Source organism: Lepisosteus oculatus, chromosome 25 (assembly GCF_040954835.1).
Source record: "Lepisosteus oculatus isolate fLepOcu1 chromosome 25, fLepOcu1.hap2, whole genome shotgun sequence".
NCBI lineage: Eukaryota > Metazoa > Chordata > Actinopteri > Semionotiformes > Lepisosteidae > Lepisosteus > Lepisosteus oculatus.
Genome location: NC_090720.1, coordinates 4,955,705 through 4,982,657, shown reverse-complemented (window position 1 = coordinate 4,982,657; position 26,953 = coordinate 4,955,705). Strand labels below are relative to the sequence as shown.

The following is a 26,953-nucleotide window of genomic DNA, read 5'->3' as shown; positions in this document are numbered from 1 at the left end:
CAGGATTGCATTCTTAACTAAGAATCTCAATCATATAAACTGATTTGCATATCTACATAAAGAGCATATCTGTAAACTGCCTATTGCTGTTTTTAATCTGTCTATTGTCCAAGAAGACAATTACAGGCTGGTTATTCTGTATGTAACACGGTATAGACATTTTCATTTTCATTCTTTAAATCAATGGTACATCAGACTAAACATAAAACAATCAGTTTTTTTTTAAAAAGAAACACTAATTTAAGCAGGAAATATTTAAATAACCTTGCACAAAATTTCAGGCCTGCTGATTAAGATGACTTGCTGTGTTGTTTATTTACAACATTCTTTCATTCTCCTTCTGTCAGCTTCTACACTACATGAGCAAAAGTGCTGGGCTGAAACGCTGGAATCATTCAGAAAATGGCTCTAAATAGAGCTCAGTATATGGGTCAAGCAGGATAACCCCATATCCTGATTGCAAACATAATGCGGCCCCTGCAATCTTAGTCATCACATGCATGATAGAGAGAGCGCTGCCAAGCCAGCGCAGCCTGGAACTGCAATAAAATGAATGAGTGGCTCCTTCATCTGAAAATGAACTGGATCTGCAACTCATTATACAGCACAGTCTCTACTACAGAAAAGTATTTTCGTTAAAGGAATGGAGCATACAGTTAATTACAAATGCACACAGAGGATGTTACAGAAGACTTTTTCCCAATGAAGAAGAATGGTAACTTTTGACTGGGTTTACCAACGGGGTCAAAAGAGAGCCTTTTGTCTTGACTACAGGGCCTTTAGTGTAATGCTGGTGGCAGATTAATGTCCCCCATGTGCTATTGAGAGAAGACAGGTTTTAAATAACTGGCTGATATGCTAGAGTGAAAGTGGTCCACCTTCCTCTGACATGTCCATGAATATCTCTTTTATTATTGGTATTGACCCGTGCACTATAAAACATCCCCACGCCTGAAGTGCTCTTGCATTTTTCAACTCTCTAGACACTGTTTTTTTGGCCTGGAACATTTGGTGTTCTTCCCAAGAATAGATTCAGAGCTTCAGAACTGCCCAAACATACAGTAGTCTTAGTCTTGCTCTAGACTATTCCTGATACTACTCTAGACTACTCTAACTACAGTAGCTGTGGCTAGAGGTCATCTAATTCTTTTCAGATGGGAGTGCACTGACTTAATTTACATTGGGTCTATAGAAAACTTTAAATTCTACTAACAACTTTGTAAATGAAGGTGAGGAATTCTTCTGCATAATTGTCTCCAAATGAGCATTTATCTTCTACCCTTCTTTTTTGGTTTAGTCTACTTACGTGTTACACACTACTGTTTTTAAACAGAATCTTTGTGTGACGCTTATTTTAATGGGCTATTTATTTCTCCAGCTAGAGTATGATGAAAATTCAAATTTCTGGTACATCTTAAAACACACTCTTAGCAGAAATTGTTTTTATTCTGGTGAAAGCTGGTGAAATGTATTTTCAGAAAGAGTCGCATTAATCCATCTAGTTTATTATTTCAGCAATATGCGTGCAGAGCAGGATTGCAGGAAACATATGCCTGTGACAAGGGGGTGTACTAGGCTGCTGTTGTGAAAAACTGAGTTGTCTTCATGAGACCTTAGATGAAGGCTGAGAGCTGCAGGACCAATGCAGAGAGGCTAGGCCATGCAGTCAGCAATATTCTACTCTCTGCCGGCCCTATTCCGTCCTGAAGGTATTGTTCCTGGCTTGAGGTGTAATTCTGTTTGTTCTTAAAGGAAAGAGAATCAGAGCGCATCCCGCCAAAGGTGATACTGATCTAGGCGGGCTGTGCAGTGACTTTGCAGCTACCCTCATAAAGCTGCAAAAACAAATGCTGGGAGCCTTGTGGAGTGGGGGGGCGCTCCCCCCCACGAGAGGGGTGAGCAGGCACTGTCCGCAAAGGGACACTTTGATAAATGGCCAGTTTATGCTGCTGTCACACCACTGATGTCTGTGGGGAAATACTTGGGGGTTGCACAGAACAGCTGATTGCAAACCTGTGGCCTAGGTGATGATCAATCAAACTGATTGGCTATGGCAAATATGGTTACTGATAGAAGAAAAATAGATTACCGCACAGCATGGGGTTCAGGGGGGTTGAGGTCAAATAAATGAAACATGAAAGAACAAAAACGGAGAGGCTTGCTGACAGAGGCAAAATACATGGTTAATATCTCACAGGGTTCATTATTGAAAACAGTATAGGACTTGGCAACTCACTCCTTACTTCGGTGGTTTTAGCAGTCCTCTCTAGAAAACCCTCACCTTTACAACACAATGAGTCATTTTAGACTTCATGCACTATATGCGCAATCTATAATTTCACTGTTCCATGAAGCAAGTGGCAAACAAGTGATATCAACTTTATATTTAATATTCCTTCTCAACAAAAGGATACATCATTTTAAATATAGGCATGAAAAACATGTTGAATAAATTAAGGGTGTTTGAGAAACTGTTTCCTTTAAAACATTTCCTAATCCAAAGCAACATTTATACACAATCCCCTTTGACACAAAACAACTGTATTGTATCCAATGATACCACACAAAGTTTGGGGAAAACAGCTAAATTGGACATTCCATGTTTTAGCTTGTTTTAGATCGCTGCCTTTATACAGAGACCACTTTAATCTGCTTTAGATTACGGTACAGCTGTCTCTGCTTGACTGAACAATTCTTGTTTTTGGACTCCGGGACATGGTGTGTGAACTATCAAATTGTCCTTTAATAGTCTTATTCTCCCCCATCTCATTATCTCCTGCGAGCGCCCTGAGGAGGGAAGGGGGGACAGGGAGAAAGAATGACTTCTGCCATTTTTTATCACTAACTACATCTCTGTTAAGTTGGGAAATCAAAACCTATGACCAGGCCCATTTGACCCAAAATAAAGCAATCACCATCATTCAGCTGGCAGTGTGAACCATGAGCGAGGATGAAGGAAAGTGATTAATTAAAGATTAATTACTGCATTGTTGGAGGGGCTCTTAACACTTGGTAATAAGGTAAGAAAAATAGCCTTTGACAATCCAATTTATTTTCCCATTTTGAAAGACAAAAATCAGATAATCAAAGTGAAGGAAAGTAGCAGTTGAGTTCCCTTTACCTGGAACATGCAATGAAATGGTTTTAAAAAATTAAAATGCAAACGTGCCCTTTAACCAGGCTGTGGCCGTTTTAAAGGAAAATATTTGCCACACAAAGGCTAGCTGGAATGAAAGATCTGTTTTTCGTCTTTTCTTTTTTTTTTTCCTACGTCAGTTCTTCCCAAAAAACAAATGAAAGAATTGTGCAAGTGAGTCTGTGCAGGAGATCCTGAAGCTTTAATGTATTCCAGAGAAAGATGCTGAAGACAAGGACCCTCATTAACAACAATCCACCCATGACCTAGCAGGCAGGTGCTACTGTAATTAGCTATTGTTTGACTATCAAAAGTCAGAGCTGATTAAAACTACTAAATGCGGTGGGGCACTTTTTTAATAATTTCAGAGAATATGGCATGCTGTGGCTCTTTCACCAGACACGCTGTTTCCGGCGTCCGCTAAGAGCCTGTTGCCAGCGGTAATCAAAACTAAAATCTGCACAAACCTTTGGGGTTTTTCAGTTCAAGCAGAGTCCTTTCATTAGAGATATGTTACTTTATGAAATCTGGTGGCCAGCAAGCGGAGAAAAATGCGACTTCTTAAGGCAAGTGAATGGCATCTCTTTAGTGATTAGACCTGCAATAATGGGAACCCCTGCTATTAGGCCTAAGTCCATTTTATTGCTAATTCATTTAGGTGCTATTTCAGAAATACTTGACGCAAATCACCTGCTAAGAAGTCATGTTTGGCAAGCAAGGATACCCATTATGGTGAAATTTTAAATCAAATTTACAATAAAAGAACCGAGGTAAACCTGCTGTATTAGCAGATAACTTGCTGAGGCATTATTGTAATCGGGTTGGAAATTTAAACTAAAATTATATTTGTGCTTGGGGTGCACAGAGTGCTTTTTAATTAATGCACATTTTTAATAAAATTAGGGCAGTAGGAAAACTGTAAAGTCCTTTGCTTGAAATCTTTGGAAAAGCTTGGATTCTGAGGGATAAACAAAGGATTTAAACTCAAGTGTATTAGCACAAAAGAATAAACAATAGCATTAAAGTCTGTTAGAAAAAAAAAGCATTCTGCACATTTTATCAAGTCATTTTCATTTAAACAATTTCATTCATTCATTGATATTTTTGGTAGAGAAGTTACAGTATATGATCTGCCATTCAGTTCTGTGAACTGTAACCCAAAAGATGAAGACTGCTTAATATTTAAAATGTAAAAAAAAAGTAAATGTGATCTGTCAATCAGTCACAGCACAAGCACAGTGAACGTGAGGTGGTCTGAATTATATACTTATAAGAGAAACTCAGGAGAAACATGACTCATTCCATGAAAAGTGAACATTTTCTACAGAGATTGAGGCGAAAACAGCATTTTTTAGCTCACAAACTACTTAATGGAGATAAGAATCTTTCTTATTCATTGTCTTTCTAAACCTCTTAACAAGAGGAAAGTTAACTTTATTTCATTAAGTACAAATTGAAGACCTGAATTCCCCACACAAAGAAATGACAGAGAAAATGAAGTCAGATTAGACTACAAAGAACAGCTCAAAATCAGAATTCAATGTAATACAAAAGAAGGAAAGCTTTCTCTCAAATGGGTGTCATCAAGAATGTGAATCATTCCACTGAGAACAGTTGGCATTGTCTGGAATTAAATAAATGGTTTGCCCAGTCTCCAAGCCATTTCTCCTCTTTCTGTAACGATTACGTGGTACTTTCTGTGGTACGATTGCCGATAGGATTTCTCATTCAGTAAAAGGATTACCCCTCGTGAATGAGCACAATAACAAAATGCCATTGTAAAGGGTCCTTGGCGTGGGTATCTAACCGGGAGCACCACAACCACTGCCTGCCTCTCTAACACTCTCCGCGGCTCTTTCCAGGTCCCCCGCTTAGACTAATCATTGTTTCTCCATCAGATAATTCCCGTGTCTAACAGTTCTCTCAATAAGAACATGTTAATTATCCGCCAACCCCGGTTGTTCTTCCTTGTAATCGGTTAATTAAGGGTGACAGGCTTATGGCTTGTTTACCCAATTAGCTTTCCTCTTTAATTATCTTAATTACTTAGATATTTAGAAGAAGGAAACTGTCTTCTTCCTTCCTATTAGCATACTAAATGAAGGCAGTCAGCACGCCTGCTGCGTTTTTTACACAATCCTACCTGCACGCACAGCAGGGTTGTTAAAGCAGGAGGGTGAAATCAGATCCCTCTTCTAGGCTGGGGACACAACCAGAGTCACATTTACCAGGAAACAGAAGTTCTATTATATGCTGGTTATGAAATACCTTATTCCGTGTACATATTCATTAATTAATGAGTTTATAATTAAGAAATTAAATTAAATTAAAATGATAAAAGAATATGTTCATGTAATTGTTTGAAGACTTGCTATACATACCAATGCTTTGATTCTATTCTGACAAATTGCTTGAGACTTTTTAACACAAATTGAAGATGTTCCTGGTTCGTAATGTGTCGGGCAGTTCTTCCTATTTAGCAAGATTGTTACATGATTATTAATTGGTATTAACTGAATTGTCAAATTATTGGAAAGCATGAATAGTTTGCTCAGAGCTATCGACTTGTAAACAAGTTGAAATGTTTTAACTCCACATTTTCTGCACCTGGTACTGTATGTCAAACTGCTGGTTTAATAATGTTAAAACTAGAAAATAAGCATATCACTTGTTCATTTGCTTTGCACAAACATTTTACATTTGTAGAAGGTAAGAGAAATGGATTAGAAACCTCAACATTATTATGTCCTCAGTGCACAGTCATTTGGGTGACTTAAGGGCAGTCCTGAGCTCTGGAAGCTTTTTCTACAATAAATAATGATAAATCTTTAAGCCAGAAAGCATGATTGATGGATGGTAAATGGATGTTCCAAGCACCTATTGTTTCATGCTGAAGGATTAGACTGAGTTATTTAACAGTTCATTTGATCAGATTTTCTTGGTGTCTCTCTCAGGCCTGCTGGTGCCAGGCAGCACCACTGGCTTCTTGGTGGGTTAATTCTCTGTAATGAAGATTAAAATCCTTAGAGCTCAAGTGTTCAAAAAAGGGGGGAAAAATCCTTGTTTTATTAACTTGTCTGCAGTGGATGCAATTTGCGAAGCTTAAAGTTGCTTGGGCATTAAATTCTTGCTGTCCTTCATCAACAACTCTATCATCATTGACCATTTTGGGGGCTTAGTTTCGATCAAATTAAATGGATTCTGTTTTCACCTTGTTAAAACGTCATTCACATCCTTGAACATCATTGTGTCACACAGCACTCTCTTAAAGTGTTGACCAGGAGAAAGGCTTAAGAAATTAAATAATGCTAAATAAAACAGAGGGGATGTACTCTTGCAGTTGAAGAAACTTAGGCAGCTTCAATATTAAGTCAAAGCACCAAAGGGTTATGAGAATAAAATCACATCACTGTGGCAGTCATACAGAGTTTCTTGACACACAAAAGGAATGTTTAAATAAGTTCTGCATATGCAGAGGTAGATAATGATGTGCACTCATCTGCTGCTGGTAAAACATATCCAGAATATGAATAATGCAGCTAGTATGATATGCTGACAGGCATAGGTAGGTGCAGGGAGTGGTATGACTTATAAACTGGTGCGTGTATTCTTTAACACAACTCGGTCGCAACTTGAATTTTTTTTTCCTTCATGACAGTTTCTCATTAGATTCTCGCTCACAACATAAGTTACCTTTAGGTGCGTGAAACAAATGGCACAATAAAAGTCTACCATAATATTCTGACATCAGCTTGGCAAGTTTCATTTTCTAATAACTACCTCCACCTCAGAGCCCATCTCTTAGTGTTGGCTGTGTTATCTCCACCATAACATGAGATGTTTGAGTCTCCCACTGTAATGACAGGACAGATTGCAGTAGATGAAAATATTTATACACAGCAGTTCTTTTGAATGTAGAGCACTTACCCAAATGATAGAAGACTACATGCGAAATATCATGGAGGTAAGGCTCGGTGTGACCCTGAGATTATTTAAACTCCTAGCTTTAGCGAGAACTGCTATAGAATCTTTACCATATGCAGAGCAGATGGAACCACTGTTTCACATCTGGACATCACGGAGGACAGTTCCAATTGTAAACGCGCTGCTGTATGCAGCTCTGATGTGTGGCTAGATGGATGCAGATTGCCCTCATTTAATCTTGTAGTAGTCTGTACAGTTTCAGCAATGCCAGCAATAAATCGCTGCTGCATCTAATGAACACTCTGCTCCCATTAAGGTATCACTGCAAAATGTTCCGTACTGAAAATTAATACCAGATTTAGACAAGGGAATGCCATGTGATTAATCAACAAACTAGTGTATCCCATAGTAGACACAAAGTATTTCATACCAAGCTAAACAAACTATGAATGCTGAGAATTCATACAAATACATTTTGATATTATGAACAGGTCATATGCATAACACCAAGTTCAGCTGTGCAATTATAGGCATGCATTGTCTGTGAGTGTAAGAGCTGCTAAAAACAATTAAACAGCATGCAGCTAATTACACAGCATAAGGAACCCCTTTCTTCTTTATGATATGTATGCACAAGGAAAAACAAATTTGTCCTCTTAATTGTCTTTTTACCATGTCTTGCTTTTATATGAGATTTATGCAACTTGATGTTGTTGTTTTTTTTTATTTATTTCCAACATTTATTAGGTTGAAAAATTATTATCAAAAACTTTTTTCCCACACCAATCCCCCAATTTAGAGAGATGACCATCTTCCCGTCATTCAGGTTCTGCAGTACATTGTGGTTAAAGGGCTACAAGTGTGACTTGTTTTAGCAATAGCTGAGCAATGGTCTAATTAATAAACACAACATATACACAATATATTATATCTATGAAAACTCTGCATAGAACTACTATCAGTTTGTTTTTTGGGAGTTATTTAGTGGTTGACAAAGATGTTAGACAGTCCTAAAAATACCAGGTCTCCATTTTAAACTAGAGGACGCTACTCTCTGCATATCTGCTATTTTAATAATTCACGCACCCCAAGGTGCTACTCAAACAGTGCAAACTCAGGTCAGGCATCTCATGACTCAGCCTTGCTCAAATCTATCACAAGGTTGACAAACAAACGAGGAATTTGGTTTGTGAATAGGTGCTGATAGCTGTGACAAGCAATTCAAAAGGATGAGAAATTAACTGGGAATATTTAGGTATTCTCCGACTGACTTCCTTTGAACACTGTTTTGCAGGACAAGCCAGAGTAACAAATAGACATTGGCTTCTCCCCTGTACATATTTGCTTGCTGGGACAAGCCACAACACTTGAACTGCAGATATATTTGAAGTATATGTACACTAGAATTTGTTGGTGATATTCACCGTATGGTTCAATGGAGATTTTATCATTTAGAGTTTACGCTGCTACAGTTGTTTTTTTCAGCCTTGAACTTTATCTCACAGCACTCAATACTTTCTAACATGAGGTTTCTACTCAACATGAGTCTTCTCGTATTCATGACACTGAAAACAGTACCATGGACTTAAGAAGTTGGCCTTGGGGATCCTGAGGCACCAATGTCTGGCTTGCTTCTTAATGACTTTTAGAAAACAATACAACAAAAAAGACATGAATCTGCACAAAAAGACAACCTAAAACAGAGCAAAGGTTACAAAGAGGGTAAGTTCAATTTCTTTGGTTTGGTTTCTGTTTGGTAACTTGTTCCACTGAGCAAATACAACAACACACAAACACATCACAAGTCATGAAGCATCTTAAGGAACCTCTAAGTCTTTGGAAACAAAGGAGTGTGACAAACTGTACAGTATGAGGCTTAAACATTTAAAATCTTTGCCTTGGTGGATACAAAACATACAAAATATATAGAAAAATATTCACATTAGATATTTAAAAAAAAACATAAAACAACATAATAACATACCAAATGTTATTCTTTGCTTATTTGATGGCTTTATATATTACTTTATAGTACTAGAAGTACTATATACAGTATTCATCAAGCACAAATTAGTGGCAGTGTTGACGTGGTGGCTTATTCCACAATGTCAACTATTAAAATTAAGCTGGCGATGAAGACCCTCTAATGTCAAGACCCATGTTTTAAATTTTTCAGTTGTTTTTCAGAGAAATTGCAAGAAAAGCAGATTAACAACTCTGTTGTCTCGACAAGCCTTTCCTGAGCAAACAAGAACAGGTTCCCGCTTCTCTGAGAAGGGCAGCCTCCTGTACCCCTCTTCTTTAATACAGTGTTTTGTCTGCGGAAAATCTTCAAGGTTTGTGAGGGATGTCAAGGAGGTTGGGGAGTCAAGGGCTTCCTCGCCGCTGAAAGGTTTTTGTTCACACGACCTTCACATGGCCGGGCACAGTCTCCAGACGGAGCTCGTCTCCGCGATCCGACGAGAGCCGCCTGGCAGCTCACCTCTCCTGGGCATTTTGGCATTCCTTTTTCCCTTTCTCTCAAACTGTAGGCACTTCGGCATTAGAGACCTACAATATCTACAGACTAGCTGAAAATGGTAGCACTTCCACTCACAGTAGAACTGAGGACAAAGCGCACAACAGTAGCAGAAACCGAGGGGGAAAAAGCTACTTGCTGAACAACTGATTAGTTTTCATTTTGAATTCCCTCGGGAATATTTTAAGCGTGTTGTGTTGTGCATCTGAATTGTGTGCTGCCTACTTGGTAGCCCTCAGAAGGGCCGAGAACAAATTGCATTCTCCATTAAAGTACCGAAACTCACTTTCTGATTCCAAAAACACTTTCCTTATATTCCGGAAGACTACTTTTAAGAGAAAACTGTCACACTGCACATGTTTTTATGTAAACGTGCACACAAACCACTCTCAAGTGAAATGCTCCCTCTTGTGCTGTCAAGTTACAAATGCAATAGAACCCGGTATGAGAAAAAAAAATCGGGTTTGCCATTATTAATGATGTGATGTGGCTGAGAAAATGACGACGCTTTATGAAAATGTGTGGAAGACTGGGAGCACCACTCCCTCACTCTGCTCGCTAACTTCTTCGAAATACTTAGTTTCCATGGCAACCTAAGCGGACCCACATGTTATTAGCCTAGATGACTGACCAGCCACTCTCTTCATTCAGGCACTGAATTAATGGACTCCCACTCCCTTTATTACTGCCAGGGAGGGACAAAGGGGAGAAAGAAATATCGTAAAGAAGACACTCTCACATGACAAACACAGCAACTGTCTGGTCCTTTGTTTGGAATGCAGAAAGGGGGGAAAAATGCCCATTCAGTGAGAGATTATAAAAACCAACTTCAGGCTGACATGGTAAATGAAAGTTACACGGTTTTCTTTCACAAGTTCCCTTTCCCTCTCGCCCCCTCTGTAGCTTTCTCTCTCCCACTTGCATTCCAGCTGCAAGAAACCAACTGCACTGCACAGACAGGCCTCTTCCCTTCTCACATCAACCCAACTAGCAGAGGCATGAGAGAAGATCACTGGACTTTATGCCTCCTTATTTAGGAAAATCCTGCTGTCACCGCTGAGAAACTCTATCCTTTACAGTAAAACTGCTGTGTAGTTTAGTCTCATCATTGTGGTCTGGGGAACCGAGGATAATAATACCATCCTGTCTATAAAAGAGTTTCCCACTGAGCCATACACAACTTTACACAAGCAGAGAGATAAATATAGCAGAGGAAGGTAGATGGAAAATGTTTTGTGTTTGGACGCACTAACACGGAATTAAAAAAACAAAACAATTCTAAGAACATTTACAAAACTACAAAAGAGGGTGATTAATACCCACACTTGTGTTTTTTCTGCCGTTCCCATGAGGGTTAACGCAACAAGAAAATGAAAGCATTGCAATGGAGTCTGAGGGGTTGTCTTAGAGTTATAAAAACACATTTGGAAGAATAAGAAAAGCTGATGTGGTCATGTTAAGAAGAGAAAGCCATCTTTCACCCTCAAAAGCAAAAAATAAAATACTTTATTTGCAGATAAAAAAACTAAATATTGCTCATGATCTACTCCAACTATCCAAGGGAAGTCTGAGCAGTGGAGTGACAATTGTACTTTTCTTAATATACTAGGATTTAAGTCAGACTGTCAGTCATTTTGATGCACAAAGTTTAATACAGAGTATCATGAAAACATAGATGGTACAGTAACCCTGCTGTTTTACAACTCCTAGGTCCTGGGATGGATTAAAGCCAGGGAATTCTTGAGTGAGGAGTTTGCATGTTTTCTTCATTGTCACATGGGTTATCTCAGGGTTTTCCCACTGCTCAAAGGCATGTAGGTTAAAGACATATTGTCCAGGTTCCAGTTTACATCCTGGGTCGCTTAACCCTTACAATTTATTTTGTAATTTTACAACTGGTTTGTGAGAATGAATGGAGGTTCAATACAAGTCAATGTGAATTCACACTCACAAATACACATCAGTCAATGCCATTAAAATGCAAGTGATCCTGGGCTGAAAAAAATTATATCATCATGAAGTCAACTTACACTAATCTAAAAAAATGCTAATATTATTCTTCTCCTCCTCTCCTCACAGCCTGACAGCTACAGCTAAATTGTTGGATGTTTTCAGACTGTCTATAGAAGCCTGGCGTGGGAAGCCATTTTTCTCAAAATAATTGAAGAAGTCTGTTCGTCTTTCAAATTACATTTAATGAAATGTAGTCAGTTTAGCCACAAAGACAGGCCAAAAAGCAGTCACCGTGTTTATACACGACGTTCCAAATAGGCTGATTCAAGGAGTTTATTTTTAGATCTTTACTGATATTGTACACCAACATTAAATATCTACCCTCACCAGTCAAAAATGCTTAGAAATATACATGCATTTGCTTCTAAAAAGTACAGACTAAATGGCACTTCTTACATGAACACTGTAATGTCTGATGATGCTCAAGTATATACAGTCATATTCAATACTCCTGCTCTAAGAGGGTTTTTCTGTTTTAACTGGAGAAACCTGGATACATCCTTTTTCCATTTCAATAGGATATACAGGTATTCTAAACTTTTAGTTAACACATGATACAACACAGACTACACTATTACAGATTCATTTCTGTTATCTAAAATTACAATTGATATGGTCAGTTTGTTACTAATGTTTACCATGTCTTCATTACATTCTTTTCAGAGAAGCAGTTATGAAACTGAACACAGCTTAACTCCCTTGAAAACATCAGACGACACCTGAAAGGGATCTTATTTCATAGCCAAACACAATATTCTACTGTGTACATGAAGAAAAATGGGGAAAAAACATATACAGGTACCTCTACAAAGACAGGTTTTTTCTCCACTGAATATTTTAACTCGCTTAAAGAGTTATTTTTCCTAGACTTGTCATTTCAAGAAAGCCTTTGCTTTAAGGCCTTCAAAAACGTCCCCATTCTGTGGGACAAAAAGTGAAAGGAGACAGATATACTATTAAGAACAACTCAGGACTGTGCTCTCTCTGCAGAGAGACTTCAGTCACATCTTAGGTAGGAGGTAGCTGGGCTACTAGAAGGTCTCACATTCTTTTAGGCCCCACTTGAGCCCCGGGCTGTGTGGCCTAGCATATAATTGCACCACTAAAGATAGTTAACAGCCCTCCCCGGTCTTCCTGACTGTTTATTCTAGTCTGATTTTCAGCTCCTCTGGGTCATCATTCATCAGTGTAGAAAGCCCCTTGGGAGGAGACCAGGAGACCCCTTTCACATCCCCTGTAACCAGGGGGCATTTGTGATGGCCCACATTACGGAAAATGAGAGCACCACAGCACAGCAGGGGTGGCAGTGATTATAATATCCAGATAATCATTTCAAACAAATTATCATAATTATCAATCAATCATCACATTTAAACAACATGCCCCGGAGGATCGAATTGCTTTTGTGACCTGTAATGCTTTCTGTCTTATAATAACCTTCATAAATTTTAGGCTTAACATATTTCTGTGGCCTGCTAAACCCAGGCCACCCCCACCTTCCCGACCCAAGCAAAACCTTCATAATTTGATCATGTGGACTTTACAATAAGCAACGCAAAGGCCTGCTTGTCCAGACTGCTGTTCACTGCCCTTTACACAATACGTTGTCTTTAAGTAAATAAAATACATCAAAGACAGCAAGAAATTCCTTGAATGACGAGACAAACATGTAAAGAAAAATCAGTCTCCTTATTTTCTAGCATAAATGTAACACACAAAGACACAGTTAGTATTGCCAAATCTTAGACATAATATTCATTCTTACATCCATTTTTGAAAAAAAAAACTTATAGTGAGGATTCTCGCAAACTGGAGTCTATCCCACCAACACAGAAAGACTGACAGGGCTAAACATTGGATGGGATGCCAGTCTATCACAGGGCACACATGCAGGCACACAGGGGTGATTTACAGATACCAGTTCATCTATAACAATGGGAGAAACAAGAACACCTAGAGAAAATACATGTGGACACAGGGAAAACATGCAAACTCCACCCAGAATGTGGTGCAGAACAGAATCAATCTCTGGGCCAAAGAGCTGTGAAGCACTGGCACTAACCAGCACTGATGACCTTTTCCTAATGCCACAGAAGGAAAATTCTATAACACTTCATCTATTCTATAACAATTCATCAAGGATCGATTTGCTGTAATTCCTTTTTTACACAGCGTGTTGACCAAAGCTACAGCTAAGTTTTTTTTCTGTTGTCACGGCTTGGTGGCATGTTGCGTCAAGACACCCTACAGCGGATTACCCCAAACTCCTCAAGAGGGGGATAAAGCATTGCTACCGTCCTTGAATCAGGCTTGAATAGCCATGAGATAAGTAGACTGGGGATAAAACAGACACTTATTCCTGTACACTGTGACAAGGGCTGATCCAATCTGGAGCAGCAGTGATAGTTGATGTTATCTTTATCTCTCAGCAGTAGTGTTTTTGTTGAAGGATAACAGCAAGCTCCCTTGAAAGTCAAAGAATAAATATAGAACACTTCTTTTCTTTTTTTTTTACCAAACGTCTATCCTAGTGGATTTTGATAAGAAGGCTATTGAGCTATAATAATATCTTCTATCCATTTTTCAGTTGGCCCTTAACACGTCTCTTTATTTTTCCCTAAAGCCTCTTCAGCAATGTCTTTTTATTATACGTCGCTCAGCCATCTCTCCTGAGACCAGGGAAAGGGGAGGGAGAGGGTTGGGGAAAGTGATAGATAGATAACGTTATAGATTATCTCACACAGATGTTTTCTCTCCAGTAGCCCCTAGCCATTCCCTCTGAGTAAACAGAGACTAAATGGAGATCCATGCACTGAGAGGAGTCCCTCAGGTCCCTTGTCACTGTGCCTAGACAAAATCAACTCCCCCCCACCCCCTCCTTCCTCGCCAAACTGGAGAGACTAGGCATCCCCTCTTCCCTCACTCCATCCAGCGCGGCTTTATGAATCTTCATGAAACTTTTCTCTTTACCAGAGAGCTCCAAAACATTAGGTAGGGGAGTTTACTTTTATATCAATGGTGGCCAAAAAAGCACAGCTGCCAGCAGTGCAGCTTCAGGCTTATACAGTAGTAAACTGCTGCTCTAAGAGAACATATAAAATCTGTGTACAGTAGATAAGCTTACTGCACCAGCACGGCCTTTCAGACAACCACCCCAGCAGGAGCTGTCTATTTAAAGAAGGCGACAAAGGAGGACATACTGTACAGTATAAATGTACCACAGAATGAAAGCCAGAAAGCCAGAAAGCCTAGATGTATATTTCACTACTTCAATGAAAAAGTCTAATGCCTTTCTTTTCATTTATTTGCTGTCTTTAAAGGTAGAGTTAGAATCAAATGCAGGGAGCAGTGGGTCACCCACACAACCAGAATCAAAATTAAACATCACATGGAGTAAATGTCCAGTTGAAAGCCCCAGAGAGGCCTCAGTTTATTCGAACTATTTTCGATGTGTGTATTTCCATGTATGTAGAGTATGTTTCTTAAAGGAGATGCAGATTTTCTATAACCAGTTGACACATTCACACACCATTATAAACATCTGCAATCTGAAACACAAGCCATTACAATGCATTTTGCTCACTAAACCACCATTATTGTCACTGTTCTCAATACTGCTAAGACTCCAGACAATCACTGAGGCAGCCACAATGCGGACTTGTGACAGTTCTACAAAAGGAGCTCATGAAGGATGTTTCTAATACTGGAGTACCTTTTGTTCCAGTGCTTTCTAAAGACAACTCTCTCAAGGCACAATGAGAAAATTACAAGGAATTAATGCACAAGAAAAGTCCCAAAGAAACTTTTGAAAATATATAATTTTGGGCGTTTTCCTCAGAAGGCAAATCCAGTACTTCCGAAAGTGCCCACCACTGCTCCTCAGAACAGGTGTCCCTGCCTTTGTTCTTTCATGGACCATTAAGTTTAATCTTGAACTCTTTACCTTTTTTCCTCGACCTCTTAACACTGGCCATAAAACTGAACTGCCCACCCCTCAATAAATTTATCACCTCATAAACGTACCACTGGAGCTTCTATGGGATATGCTTAATAGAGGAGGAGTTGGAGATTCCTGACGTACAGTGTTAGGATAACAGGATTCTGAACATCTCTTGTTTAGAAACTGCTCTGTCGAGAGTCGTGTTATCTGGTTCTCTGAACTGTATCAACAAGCCATTTCTACTTGTGCTGCTTTCTATTTTGCCTTAAAATGTTTTTCTTCTGAGGCTGTTATAGTATGTTGAAAATGTATTGCATATTTTGTTTGTCCACATTCTGCATCTAATAGGACCATCCATAACTGGGAACGTGCATTAGCCCAGTTCGATAAAACTCGGGAAAAAAATAAAGCATTTGCTCAAGTGTGTGCATCTTAACTTATATATTTCTAATATAAGAAAAAATACATGGCCATGGAAAAAATACCAAAGGTGCTGGGCTAACAGAGACAGGTGCTCTCTGTGATGCAAAATGAAATACTCATTTCATTATTATAACAGTACTTAATAGTAACCTAAAGCATGAGGTATTTGGAAGTCTCAGCGGTGCAAATAAGTACACACATAAACATGAACATGAACATAAACATTTTTCACGAGAAATACCAGCGGTGTTTTGTGGGAGCTCAGACAGAAATGTCTGCAGCCTGTGCAGTGAGGGGAGGATAGCCCTAACAGGAGTCCTGTATGACTTCACCTCCACGTGTTTGTTATTTCAGATCTGCTTGTTCGGAATGGGGGGATTCAGAGAGCGTGTGATCAGCTCTGTAGTTCTATTTTGAGAAAGAATAACACATATACCAAGATACAAAATTCCTACCTTTTTGATGCAGCCATCTTGTGATGTTACTTCATGGTCATTAAGCATTTGCTGAAAAAACAAAACAAAAATTGTTAGACATTAACCCAGTGAAACATAGAATTTTTAGAATGTAAAGACTTTAAAAAGCAGGCAAATGTCTAAATATTGGAGCGTGATGAAGATTTGGTGTCTTGAAGAAAATCTGCAGTGACCATGTCATAAACTGATACTAATCTATGACTCTAAGGAAGCAATATCTCAGAATTCAGAATGACCTCAAGTTCCCGTATAGTACCATAGATGCATTTGGGTTTAAGTTTCTCTTTTTGCAAAAAGTGAAAAGCTCTGCAAAGAGCTGCTGACAATTTGCTGTTCAGTATGGCAGGAAATTAGCCCGAGACTCTTGATTCTAAGCCCTTGAAGACGTGTAATTAAGCCTTTATCAATATTTATCCTGTAGTCTGTGAATAATTTGTTCACTGTCTGTTTTGCCTCAAAAGAACTTTCTGATGAAGAAGGGAGAGCTTGTTTCTGGTGTAATAATGGTACCCCACACTACTTGAATTCAGTGCAACTCTTTCACTGGCTCAATAATTGAAAAAAACAAGCAGTATTTGAAATTTATCTGGGATTATCAGTCCATATTCCAAAGTTTACCCAGAACTTGACAGAAGTTCCTTTCATCTCCTGAACACACTCCATGTTGTTTAAATGCAAATGTCATGGAACTTCTCACAGTCAGGACCTCTTAAAAGTCAGAATCTCCTGTATGCATTAAGACCTTAGGACATTCTTCATTACCATAAAACTAAACTGTGTATTTCATTTGCATTTTTATAACATATTTTGAAAATACAAAAATGTGCACTTTTGGTACTATAAAATGTAGTCCCTCTCTCCTTTTTCCTTGTTGGTCATGTGAATTTGTTTCTCCATATTTACGCTGCTTTTTACTGCACATTCATCACATTGTATGACATTACACACCATACATAACAAAACAAACTTGAAGAAAGCTGCATGCACTGAGTCTCTGAAACTTTGCTCTTTTTTGTGTGAAAGAGCTTCCTTTTACAATGTACCTGGGCTCCCTCTGTGTGTGGTCGATTTCTTCTTCAACATGTACTGAAGAGATTATTCTTCTCCGAATGTTTTTGTTTATCACGGAACCAAGATACCAGGTAAACAAAGCAGGGAAAAGAAGAGGTACATCTTGGAAAGCATATGATGGAATATCCCAGCTCATCACTTACCCTCTCACTGGTGTGCATTGTTTGAGTTTGGAAGGTGCCGTATTTGGATTTCTGGAAGTCAATGACATAATTACCAGGTTCTTTAACAGGCATGGTTTTGAAATGTTCCAAAAGTGCTCTCTATGTAGCATCAGTAAGTGTTTCATTGCCTGCTGTTACCAGAATGAGCTAGATGTGTGAACAGAAAAACCATGCTGTTAAATAAGTTTTCAGTTTTTGAAAAGCAAAGTATCGCATGTGACACGAACATATTTCGGATATGAGAAAATATTTCCATCTGCTTTGACTATTATCCCACAGTGTCATGTTTTAAAGTACTGTTTTTATTTCTTTACAATGCTTAGGATTTCTTTTCTTCATTTCTGAGAGTACAGAGGCCTGATGGGGCTTCTCATGAGCGGTGCTGCAGATTTGAAATCCAACAGTGAAAGGGTGCTGGTAGGCAGTTGAGTATGACATTGTAAGTTTTCAGTGTTGTACAGGATGAATGTGAAGTGTAGTCTATCTATAGCGTCAAAAACACAATTTAGCATTGATAGATGACTATGAATGGCTTGCTTTATAACTAGCTAGTCCATGACTCCTGCTCAGCCTCCTCTAGTCCAGTTTGCATTGACTGTTATCTGGCCAGCACCACAGTTCCTACAAAGGATATATGAAATATACTGCCAAGTCAAGAAATTCAGGTAGACTGGAAGGCGACAATTACAAGCAAACATATACCAGTTAGACGAATTATCACAGGATGCTCATAAAGATGTCATGAAATCCTTATGCTTAATTTAGGGCATTATTCATATCATACCAAGATGAACAATTTTTAATCTAAGACATCAGACTAAAGGCGTATTTTACTTCATACAATGTTAAACATACACGAGGAATAATCTGGATATAGCAGCTTGATTTTTTTTTTTGCTGGCCTTCTTTGACAGATGTAGTAAGTAAGAGGTCTGTCTTAAGTGTGTTTATAAACACGTCTTATACCTTCATCCCACTTAAACACATCTGTCAGTTATACAAGACACCAAAGTTCCTCCTTACAGATACACTAGCTGGATATAGCCTAGGACTAACTGAAGAGAATCTCACTGAACCTGCACAATAATTAAAAAAGCCTTTATGTTAAGCAGTTAATTTAATCTCACCTAACACTCCTGTCACTGCCATTATGAGTGTGTTATGACAAGATAAAAAATGACGTTATGTTAGGCTAGCCCTGCATAGCACCTTATCAAAAGGTTTATAAAGCAATCACCTTACTCTCTGGACTAAACTAAGTAAGTTCCAAACTTGCAAGTTTTACAAGCAAGTGCTCTACCAAAGAGAATGGGGGCGCACTTTTCCTGATGGACTGCTGGAATTGTTCTTGTACAATAACCCGTAACGCCACACAATGCATGGGAGACAAGCAAAATGAGATTACTCCAATCGTGTGGGGCCCAGGCTTTTGGGCTTGGGAAGACAGTGGGAGATAAAACCTAAACATACAGCAGCTGCAACAGTTTATACTTGAGCAGCTTAATGTGGACAAGAAAATGCTACCATACCCATGCACAGATAGGGGGATGACTTTACTTTCATGCAATCAGGCAAATGTAGGCGTAAATGTGTACTGAACTGGAAAGCGGTAACATAATACTATATTAAGCACTTGAACAGAAGAATGATGTATATTTGAACTGCTGATTTTACTTTCTCAGTGCTTAATACTACATAAGAATTAACGTTTTAATTAAAATAAACGTTTTTTTCACTTTTTTTTTCCAGACTCCTTTGGATAAAATGGTTTTGGTCATATCAAAAGATAGGAAAAAGGAGTCAAAGCTAATTTGCTTTGGCTTTTAAAACTTTAATTCTGTGCTGCTTATTCAGTGGTAGTGCACTTCTTCTTTTTGTTTTGTTTCTTGAAATCATTAAGTAGAAGAACACATACATTGAAAACAGTTTGCAAAGGTAAATTGAAACTTCTGTACACCCATAAAATGTGTTGCAAAACCTTTTTAACATGTATAAATCTTGCTTATGTGAGGCTGTCAATACCTCTTATGTAAATGAGAAATGCTATAAAACCATTGCAATTATTCTGTCATTCTGTGAGTTTTGAAAATATTGCTGAAGACAGTAACACCCTTATTGCACCCAACTTAAAAAAGCAAATAAAAACTCCGGTCTGACGAACATTCACACACCTGCACATGATGCAACTGAACTGTCTGAACTTCATTAAAACCTACAGTGTGTGAGTGTGTGGTTTTAAAGCTGTAAAACTCCTTGTTATTTATGTAAAAGCACAGCTTTGTCAAGTGACTCCATAAGACGTTTCTCAAAGGCACTGCTCTGGTATCCATACTGACGCACTTGAATCGCCGACACAAACTAGAAAACAACTCAAGTCATGCTGTTAATGCACCAGCACTGTTTTTCCAGACCGGTTACAGAGGCGCTGCAACACAGAGCAGAATACCACTGCAGCTTGCAGGAAGACTACAGTCCCTTTTACCAAACTGCTTTTTTGTTCCTTCTTCACTCATATGCATGTGGTAGTTCTCATTCAAGGGGAAAAAAGCCTCAAAAGCATCTCAGCTCTTACCCCGAAATGATGCTGCAATCAAATTAGAGTTGTCTAATTACAATTAAAATGCAATTATAGACAACTTAGAGCTACAAAATAACTCATATCACAGCTGGTCTGAGGGGGTACAAAGCAAAACAAATGAATTTGCAGGGTTTGCCTTAGGAAAACTCGGGAGAAAGTTGCCAAAAACAATTCTCCTCAAGTCTGGATAATATGAGGCAATCCAGCAACATAGCCAATGGATGGTTATGGATGTAATAAGCCACAAGTTTCCAAAAAGAAACACCAGAAAACAAACCTCAAGGCCTTTTGAACTGACTGAATGACATCCCATTGGCTGTAAGAACCACACTAGAAACCCACAAATTTGAAAGTTTTGCTATGCAGTTATTGAGAAATCTATGCTGTTTAGCGCCAACATGGTAATCATATGGGTAATGTTACAGGCCATATTGATCTTTTAACACATACGCTATGAGCCTGCTGTTCTTAATAATGTGAGAGTGGGAAAAATAAACACATCCAATCTGTCAGCCAAGATGGAGGACATAAAAGTCAGATTCTTTTGTCTCTTGAGGCACAAGTGCCGAGACCCTTGTCCATTTTTCCTGCTGTTTAACTTCTAAACCACCTTTGTTTTTGTTTTCCTTCATTTTTTGTTTCTCTTTGTCAAAGCCATTCATTTTCCGAAAGAGCATAAACGAGCTATTCTGGGATTTGGAAAGATATCGGAGTGAACCAGCAGAAACAAGCACACAGCTATCACTATTTAAAACATATTTCCACAATGAGCTGCTGATAAACATTTCTACAGCAAATACCAGGAAGCTAAACGACAATCTGATAGAATATATTTATGATGACTTTAATAAGCTAAGGACTTGAAACTTTCGGCCAAAGCAAACATCAAGAATGTACTGATAGCAAATGTCACATTTGTCTTGCCAAACACTGCGAGACTATTGATAGGAGGGTTATTAAACATAATCGCTCCAAGCTTAGCATTGTTTGATTCCTTATTCTGTTCTTATCAACAAATTCAAGCCTGTTGTCAATGAATGTGAGAAAAACATACTGTGCAGCTAAATGTGTTGCTAAAGAATGCCCAAGTTCCTTTTCTTCAAATACAAAGGTGAAAGAGGAGACTGTAGCCTCCTTTTGAGTCTTTACTTACTTATCACATAGCAAAGCTAACAGTTGCTCTATTGGAACTGGGAAGGGTGTGATCCTGGAATTCAGAGCTCTGAAAGACAGAGTACAATAGAGAAGGATTTCTAAAACAGATATGGGAGGCAATTCTAAAAATCAACCCCAATTAGTTACCAGGACTATGAAAGACCTCCATACTTACATAAAAGTATAAACCACAGCCTCATCACTCTCATAATGACAGCATGCAGAGCCATCGTATCTCCTTGAAAATTATTCCACTGCTTCCTGATACACATTTCAGGTAAAAACCCCGAACCTGAGACAATATTGGTTAATAAACAGTGACACATCTTATATGTTTGTAGCACACTCATTCATTTTAGTAATGACAGGTAGCTGTCAAATAAGAGTAGTTTACCAAACAATGGTTATTAGACTTAATTCATGAGCAAAAAACTTAGTTGGTGGTGGGAGTACCAATATTTCCATAGAATGCTGTAGACGTATAAAACTTATAAGTAAATATCTAACTCTAAATACCTAAAATGCTAACATTTTACAAAAATCAAAGTTGAAATGAAAATGAAATCTCCAGCTTTGAGCCAAGTATTGCCTTCACATGGTCCTAGTAAGGTAAATGGCAGGAACTTTCTTAAAAGTTAAAGTTTACTCAGCAAATACAGCAACAGTAGTACTTAATTTCATTAGCTCAAAATATAAATTGATGTTGCTCTTCAAAGCTGTTGTACCCATTTATTAAAAAGGGGCAGATTTTATTTATGTTTCTGCCATTCATCACCCTCCCCGCCTTGTCCTTTTAAGCCATGACACTGAACTTCATATTGACAGAACAATATGGATAAATTCCCTTCCAGGCACACTTTATTGATAAGTCATTTACAGAGATGATCAGTAATAATCATAAGTGAAAAAAAGAGGAGTGATAGATCTTCCCATAATAGTTGCTCTGACAGTCCCCTGCGATAAATTATACAACCTGGTAGATTTAGAAGATTAGTCGTATTATTCAGATATGCTTTCTGCAGATTAAAGACCCCCCTCTGGCCCTAAAGTAATCTTTCTTCATATTTTATTAGCACGTGTGAAATTATAGCATAAAGTCTAATGTACACATTGTTAAATGATGAAGTAAGTCTATTCTGTGGAATAAATAAAATCTGTTTTCTGTCCTTTGAAAAATCTGGTGCCATTGCTTTTAAAGGGAAGGAACTCCTGCTCTAACCTTTATGTGCAAATCACAATCTCTTCTGATACCTCTGGTCACATATCCTTAATCTCACTGGCATCTTCACAATGCAATTCAATATGTAAAACATTGAGGTTTTTCTGTCAGCTACACGCATTTCAAAATCTTTGCACATAAGTGCTGTTATTATGAAATCTACATTTATTTTTTAAGTCTTGACCAGTCTCACAAAGTCCATTTTGTGTGTTTGGAAATATTTGTTGGCATGCTACCATTTGAAAAATTTAATATGGGTTCATAATTCAAACCAGAAATTCTTCTGTATGCAAATATTTAAAAAAACATACTCGGGAGATGAGATCTTTTGCCATTTGAGTCCTGGAATGAAGCCCAAGAGATACTGTAGTACAATGACTATTTTGATTGTGTAATTTGTGTATATCGTTTATCCAACTAAGTTCAATATTTGGACTCTGTTTTGAATATTTCAATGTAAATATACTGTTGTGATTATTATTTTGTTCTCATGTGCTCAGTGCCCCCTTTGTATTGACCAGTAAATGGCAAGCTGAACATGGATTATAATAATTGTACAGACACAAGGGTTACTCAGTGCTCATCATGTTTAGAGGCATTTCCTCCGAAAAACTTGAAACCACAACACGCGTAGAAAAGCAGGATGAGTTTACCTCCAGACTGTGGCTTTACACATAGAAAGCTTGAGTCACTGGCTACAGCAAAACATTTAAAGTCAAAAGTCTATTGTGAGTTGGTCTAAGGCCATCAATGTGTATTGTCGAAGTGTAAACGCATGGTCCCTTTTTGCACAAGTTTAAATTCAGGTCAGACCCTACTCCGCTTCTTTGGAGAGGCTTGATGAGAGTCGGTTTCTGAGATTTCTTTCCCAACTAAACAAACAAGTCAACCGTGAGTTTCCTGCCAACGAGCATTACCACTCGATTTTTACAGAACGCTACAGAAAAGGATGGGGGCAGTTGATCTTAAAACATACATCCTGACAAAACCTCAATATGATAGAGGACCTGCAGGGCTTGTCTAAGATCTCAAATTGCTTCTTTCTGCAGACAGACTGCACTAACGCCTTGTCAATGGTCCTTTTGTCCTCCTGGGCAGAATATCTTCAGGGTTTCTAGGGATCTACAACGTTGTCTCATCAATAGGAAAGAACTAATCGCCTCACGCACTCAGGCACTGCCAAGGAAAACACCTCGTAATTTTATAAAACACCCTTTTGTTGCAGCACAAATGCTGCTTTTCTTAAAAAGTGTAAGCTCCTTCTCATTAAGGCCTGTGCTTACTGACAGTTTAATTTATTAACACCACTAATGGGTCATATATTTAAATGCAAAGAAAAAAATGCTATAGGCTGTGGAAAAATGTATGTTTGCCCAACTGACAAAACATCATTCACTTCATGTTCCTAAGGTTTACAAGGTCACTCAGAATGTCAGAGTATGGTGGACTGTAACACTCATGAAGTGCCTAGCATGTTTTATTTAATGACAATCTAAATAAAAAGATGTAAAACTATAAATAACTTCCTATTACAGATGCTTAAACTCTCAAATTCACTTTTCAGGAGAGTCGCTCATTTGCTGCCCTCAAAAAGAAATCACGTCATCGCTGGGGCCTAGATGAAGGTTCAGTTGCCACATCCAAACATTCTAGAATCACCTCAGAAGTCAAATAAAAATGGAATAAATGGAACCTTTTAAAATGAGTTTATTATTGCCTATGTAAATATTATATGTTAATATAATAACAGTAAAACAGTCCTCTTAAGTTGTGACTACATCTCTCTCTTAAGTGCTGAAAACAACAGTCGAGTGACTGATACAGTACATCTTAAGTCAGAAACCCACCTGTGACCATTTTCTGATTAAGAAACTCTAACTTAGCCATACTCTGTGTATTCAGACTCTGCCAGGACTTTACGGTGGAGAAATACATTAGAACACAGCATCCAGACCTGGAGGAAACTCACTTTGGAGTGGAGAACCGTTTTATCCACAAAGCCTGTGTTTGAGAATAGCGTGGCCATGACAAATGCTTTCAGGGTTTCCAGTAGACAAGTACAAAAATAAAGTGTTCTTGGAAATGGGCACAGTAAGTCAGGTTTCACCAGTGTTTTCATGAGATTTTCAGCGTGAAGCAGTTTTCTCGGAGCTCTCTATGGCAGTGAGCCTCTCTCTGGGCAGCTTCTGTGTCTGGGAATGTGGCCCTGCTTGGTCCTCTCTGACAGAGGGTGGTGTTTGTCATTTTGATATCCTCAGAGCCACAGACTTGTCTCTTTAAAGATGACAGGCCGGGCTCAGCGGCTGTCAGTGTGGTGACAGAGTGGGAGCAATAGCCCTTGTAGTGAGAACAGGACAAGAACCAGGGAGCTATTGGGAAGCAAATGCCACATTTAGCCATTTTTTTGTCTTCATATTTAAAGCCACTGCTTCTGGAACATTATTGTACTTACAGCTAGAAAGTGGCTAATTCACAAAGTGTCAGGTTTTATTCCAGATCTCCAATGATTCAACTGTGCTGATCAAGAATTCGGTTTAGTGTAGGTTTTGTGACACATAAAATGTAAAAATGTAAGGTAAAATTTGAACTCTGACTAATGAAAAGCACCTAGATTGCCTTCTAAAGGTAAAAAAATGATTTACAAGTACATTATATTTCCAACAATATGGCCATGAAGGAAAGTTACAAAAAGAAACAAAGTTTGTAATTGTAAAATAATAATTTCAGCATTCACTGAATTTGAACTGAGATTCTTCAGATAAAAATGAAAAAAAACATCAATTGTGTGCTGCAAATGAACCACAGTTCAAGAGTTTTGCACCCTCCCAATTCTAAAAGGAATCCAATGATGATTTCAATTTTCTACCATTAACATAACATTGATATCCAATGCTAAAGCTTTGAGATAATGTACTGAAACACAGCAATAACAATGGATCTCCATTTTCTGTTGGCCTGACGCAGGTATAGAGGTGTGTTTAAAAACCTGCCCCAAGATCTCAGTGGGTTTACTTCTGGATGTTTCTTGGGATGTTAACACCAAGAGGTACCAAAAGCAGAAGAGATCATCTTTAATAACTTAATACTGTAGGTTTGTTTTCTTTAGCTTCAGCTCATTACAGACACAAAATGTTGGTGACTAATTTCTGGGGAATTAGATGTTTTGAAAAAGAAAGCAATCTGGGGATGAGTGAGTTTTCCAACTCACTGTGGACTCTGCCTGGGGTGATACAGGTCAACTGTTGGCATGTGCCCAATTCATAATTTAAATCTTCCAGGATTTATATTCTTTCATAAACTGTAAGACTCATTAGGAAATTCAAAGACTTAAAGAGAAAAGTACTACTAAAATATTGCTAATGTTCCAATCAACTACAACTTTTTGATGAGAATGCCATCTGTTCAAACCAAGAATAAAGACTGTTCTAGTCAAATGGTCTTAACTGGGATGACGCTCAAACTTACACTGCTAATACAGATCTGGAAGTAAAAGGTATGTAATGGAAGGCATGAAATGTAAATGCAGTGTTAAAACAGACTCACCCAACGTTATTGACTTTGTGTCTATTAGAAAGTAAACTCCAAGTAAAGCTGTATTTTGCATGTTTTGTATTCATGTTACTTGAAGAGCCCTCATTGGCACCATAAACCATGGGATATTGGAACACTGGTGTGATCTATTTCTCTTTTCTTACCACTGAGACAGCGGCACACTATTTATTCCTGAACTCAGAGATAGCAGCTATTTATCACTGCACTGGCTGTCCTGAAGTCCACGAGATAACCCATCATCTCTATAATAAATGTCAAACTGTGATGATTGATGCAGCTAATGAAATTGATTATCCATTCCCCATATATAGCACACTAGTGATTCATTGCAGTCTGTTTACTTAAAACAGCAGATTACCTTAAAGATGAACCTTCACTGCGCTATCTGAGATTCGACAGAATCTTTAGATTGTTTTTTCAGCATTCAAAGAAGTTTTTGTTCTTTGACACTGACCTTGAATAACAGAATGGTTTAGTTATCTAGCTGGCACAAACAATAGGAAGTACTGCAAAGAGTGAATGAGTGGATGTATTAGAATGGGATTAATTAAGAAATTTTGAAAGAGAGAAATACAAAAGCTCCAAACAGAATTAAACTGACAGGCAAAACGGTCAAAAGGAGCAAAATATACAATACATATAAACAGTACATTAGGTCTGTTGCTCTACCTGTTATTTGACAGCACAGACTACAGGCCCTGAATGTATTCCAAAAATGTGTGGTCAAATCTTTGTTATGCACAAATTGAGCATTGCTGTGAAATAGCTTGAGCACAATAAACAA

General features: G+C 38.3%; 1 protein-coding gene across 9 annotated transcripts in view; it reads right to left on the bottom strand.

The window, feature by feature from the left end:
* The window catches only part of prdm16 (PR domain containing 16), a 222,748-nt gene that overhangs the window by 101,553 nt on the left and 94,242 nt on the right, over positions 1 to 26,953 (bottom strand). For all 9 annotated transcript variants that reach the window (XM_015337212.2, XM_015337214.2, XM_069183654.1 and 6 more), the window contains exon 3: positions 16,410 to 16,460. In XM_015337212.2, the coding sequence (XP_015192698.2) occupies positions 16,410 to 16,460 (51 nt within the window). The remainder of the gene's footprint in view (positions 1 to 16,409; positions 16,461 to 26,953) is intronic.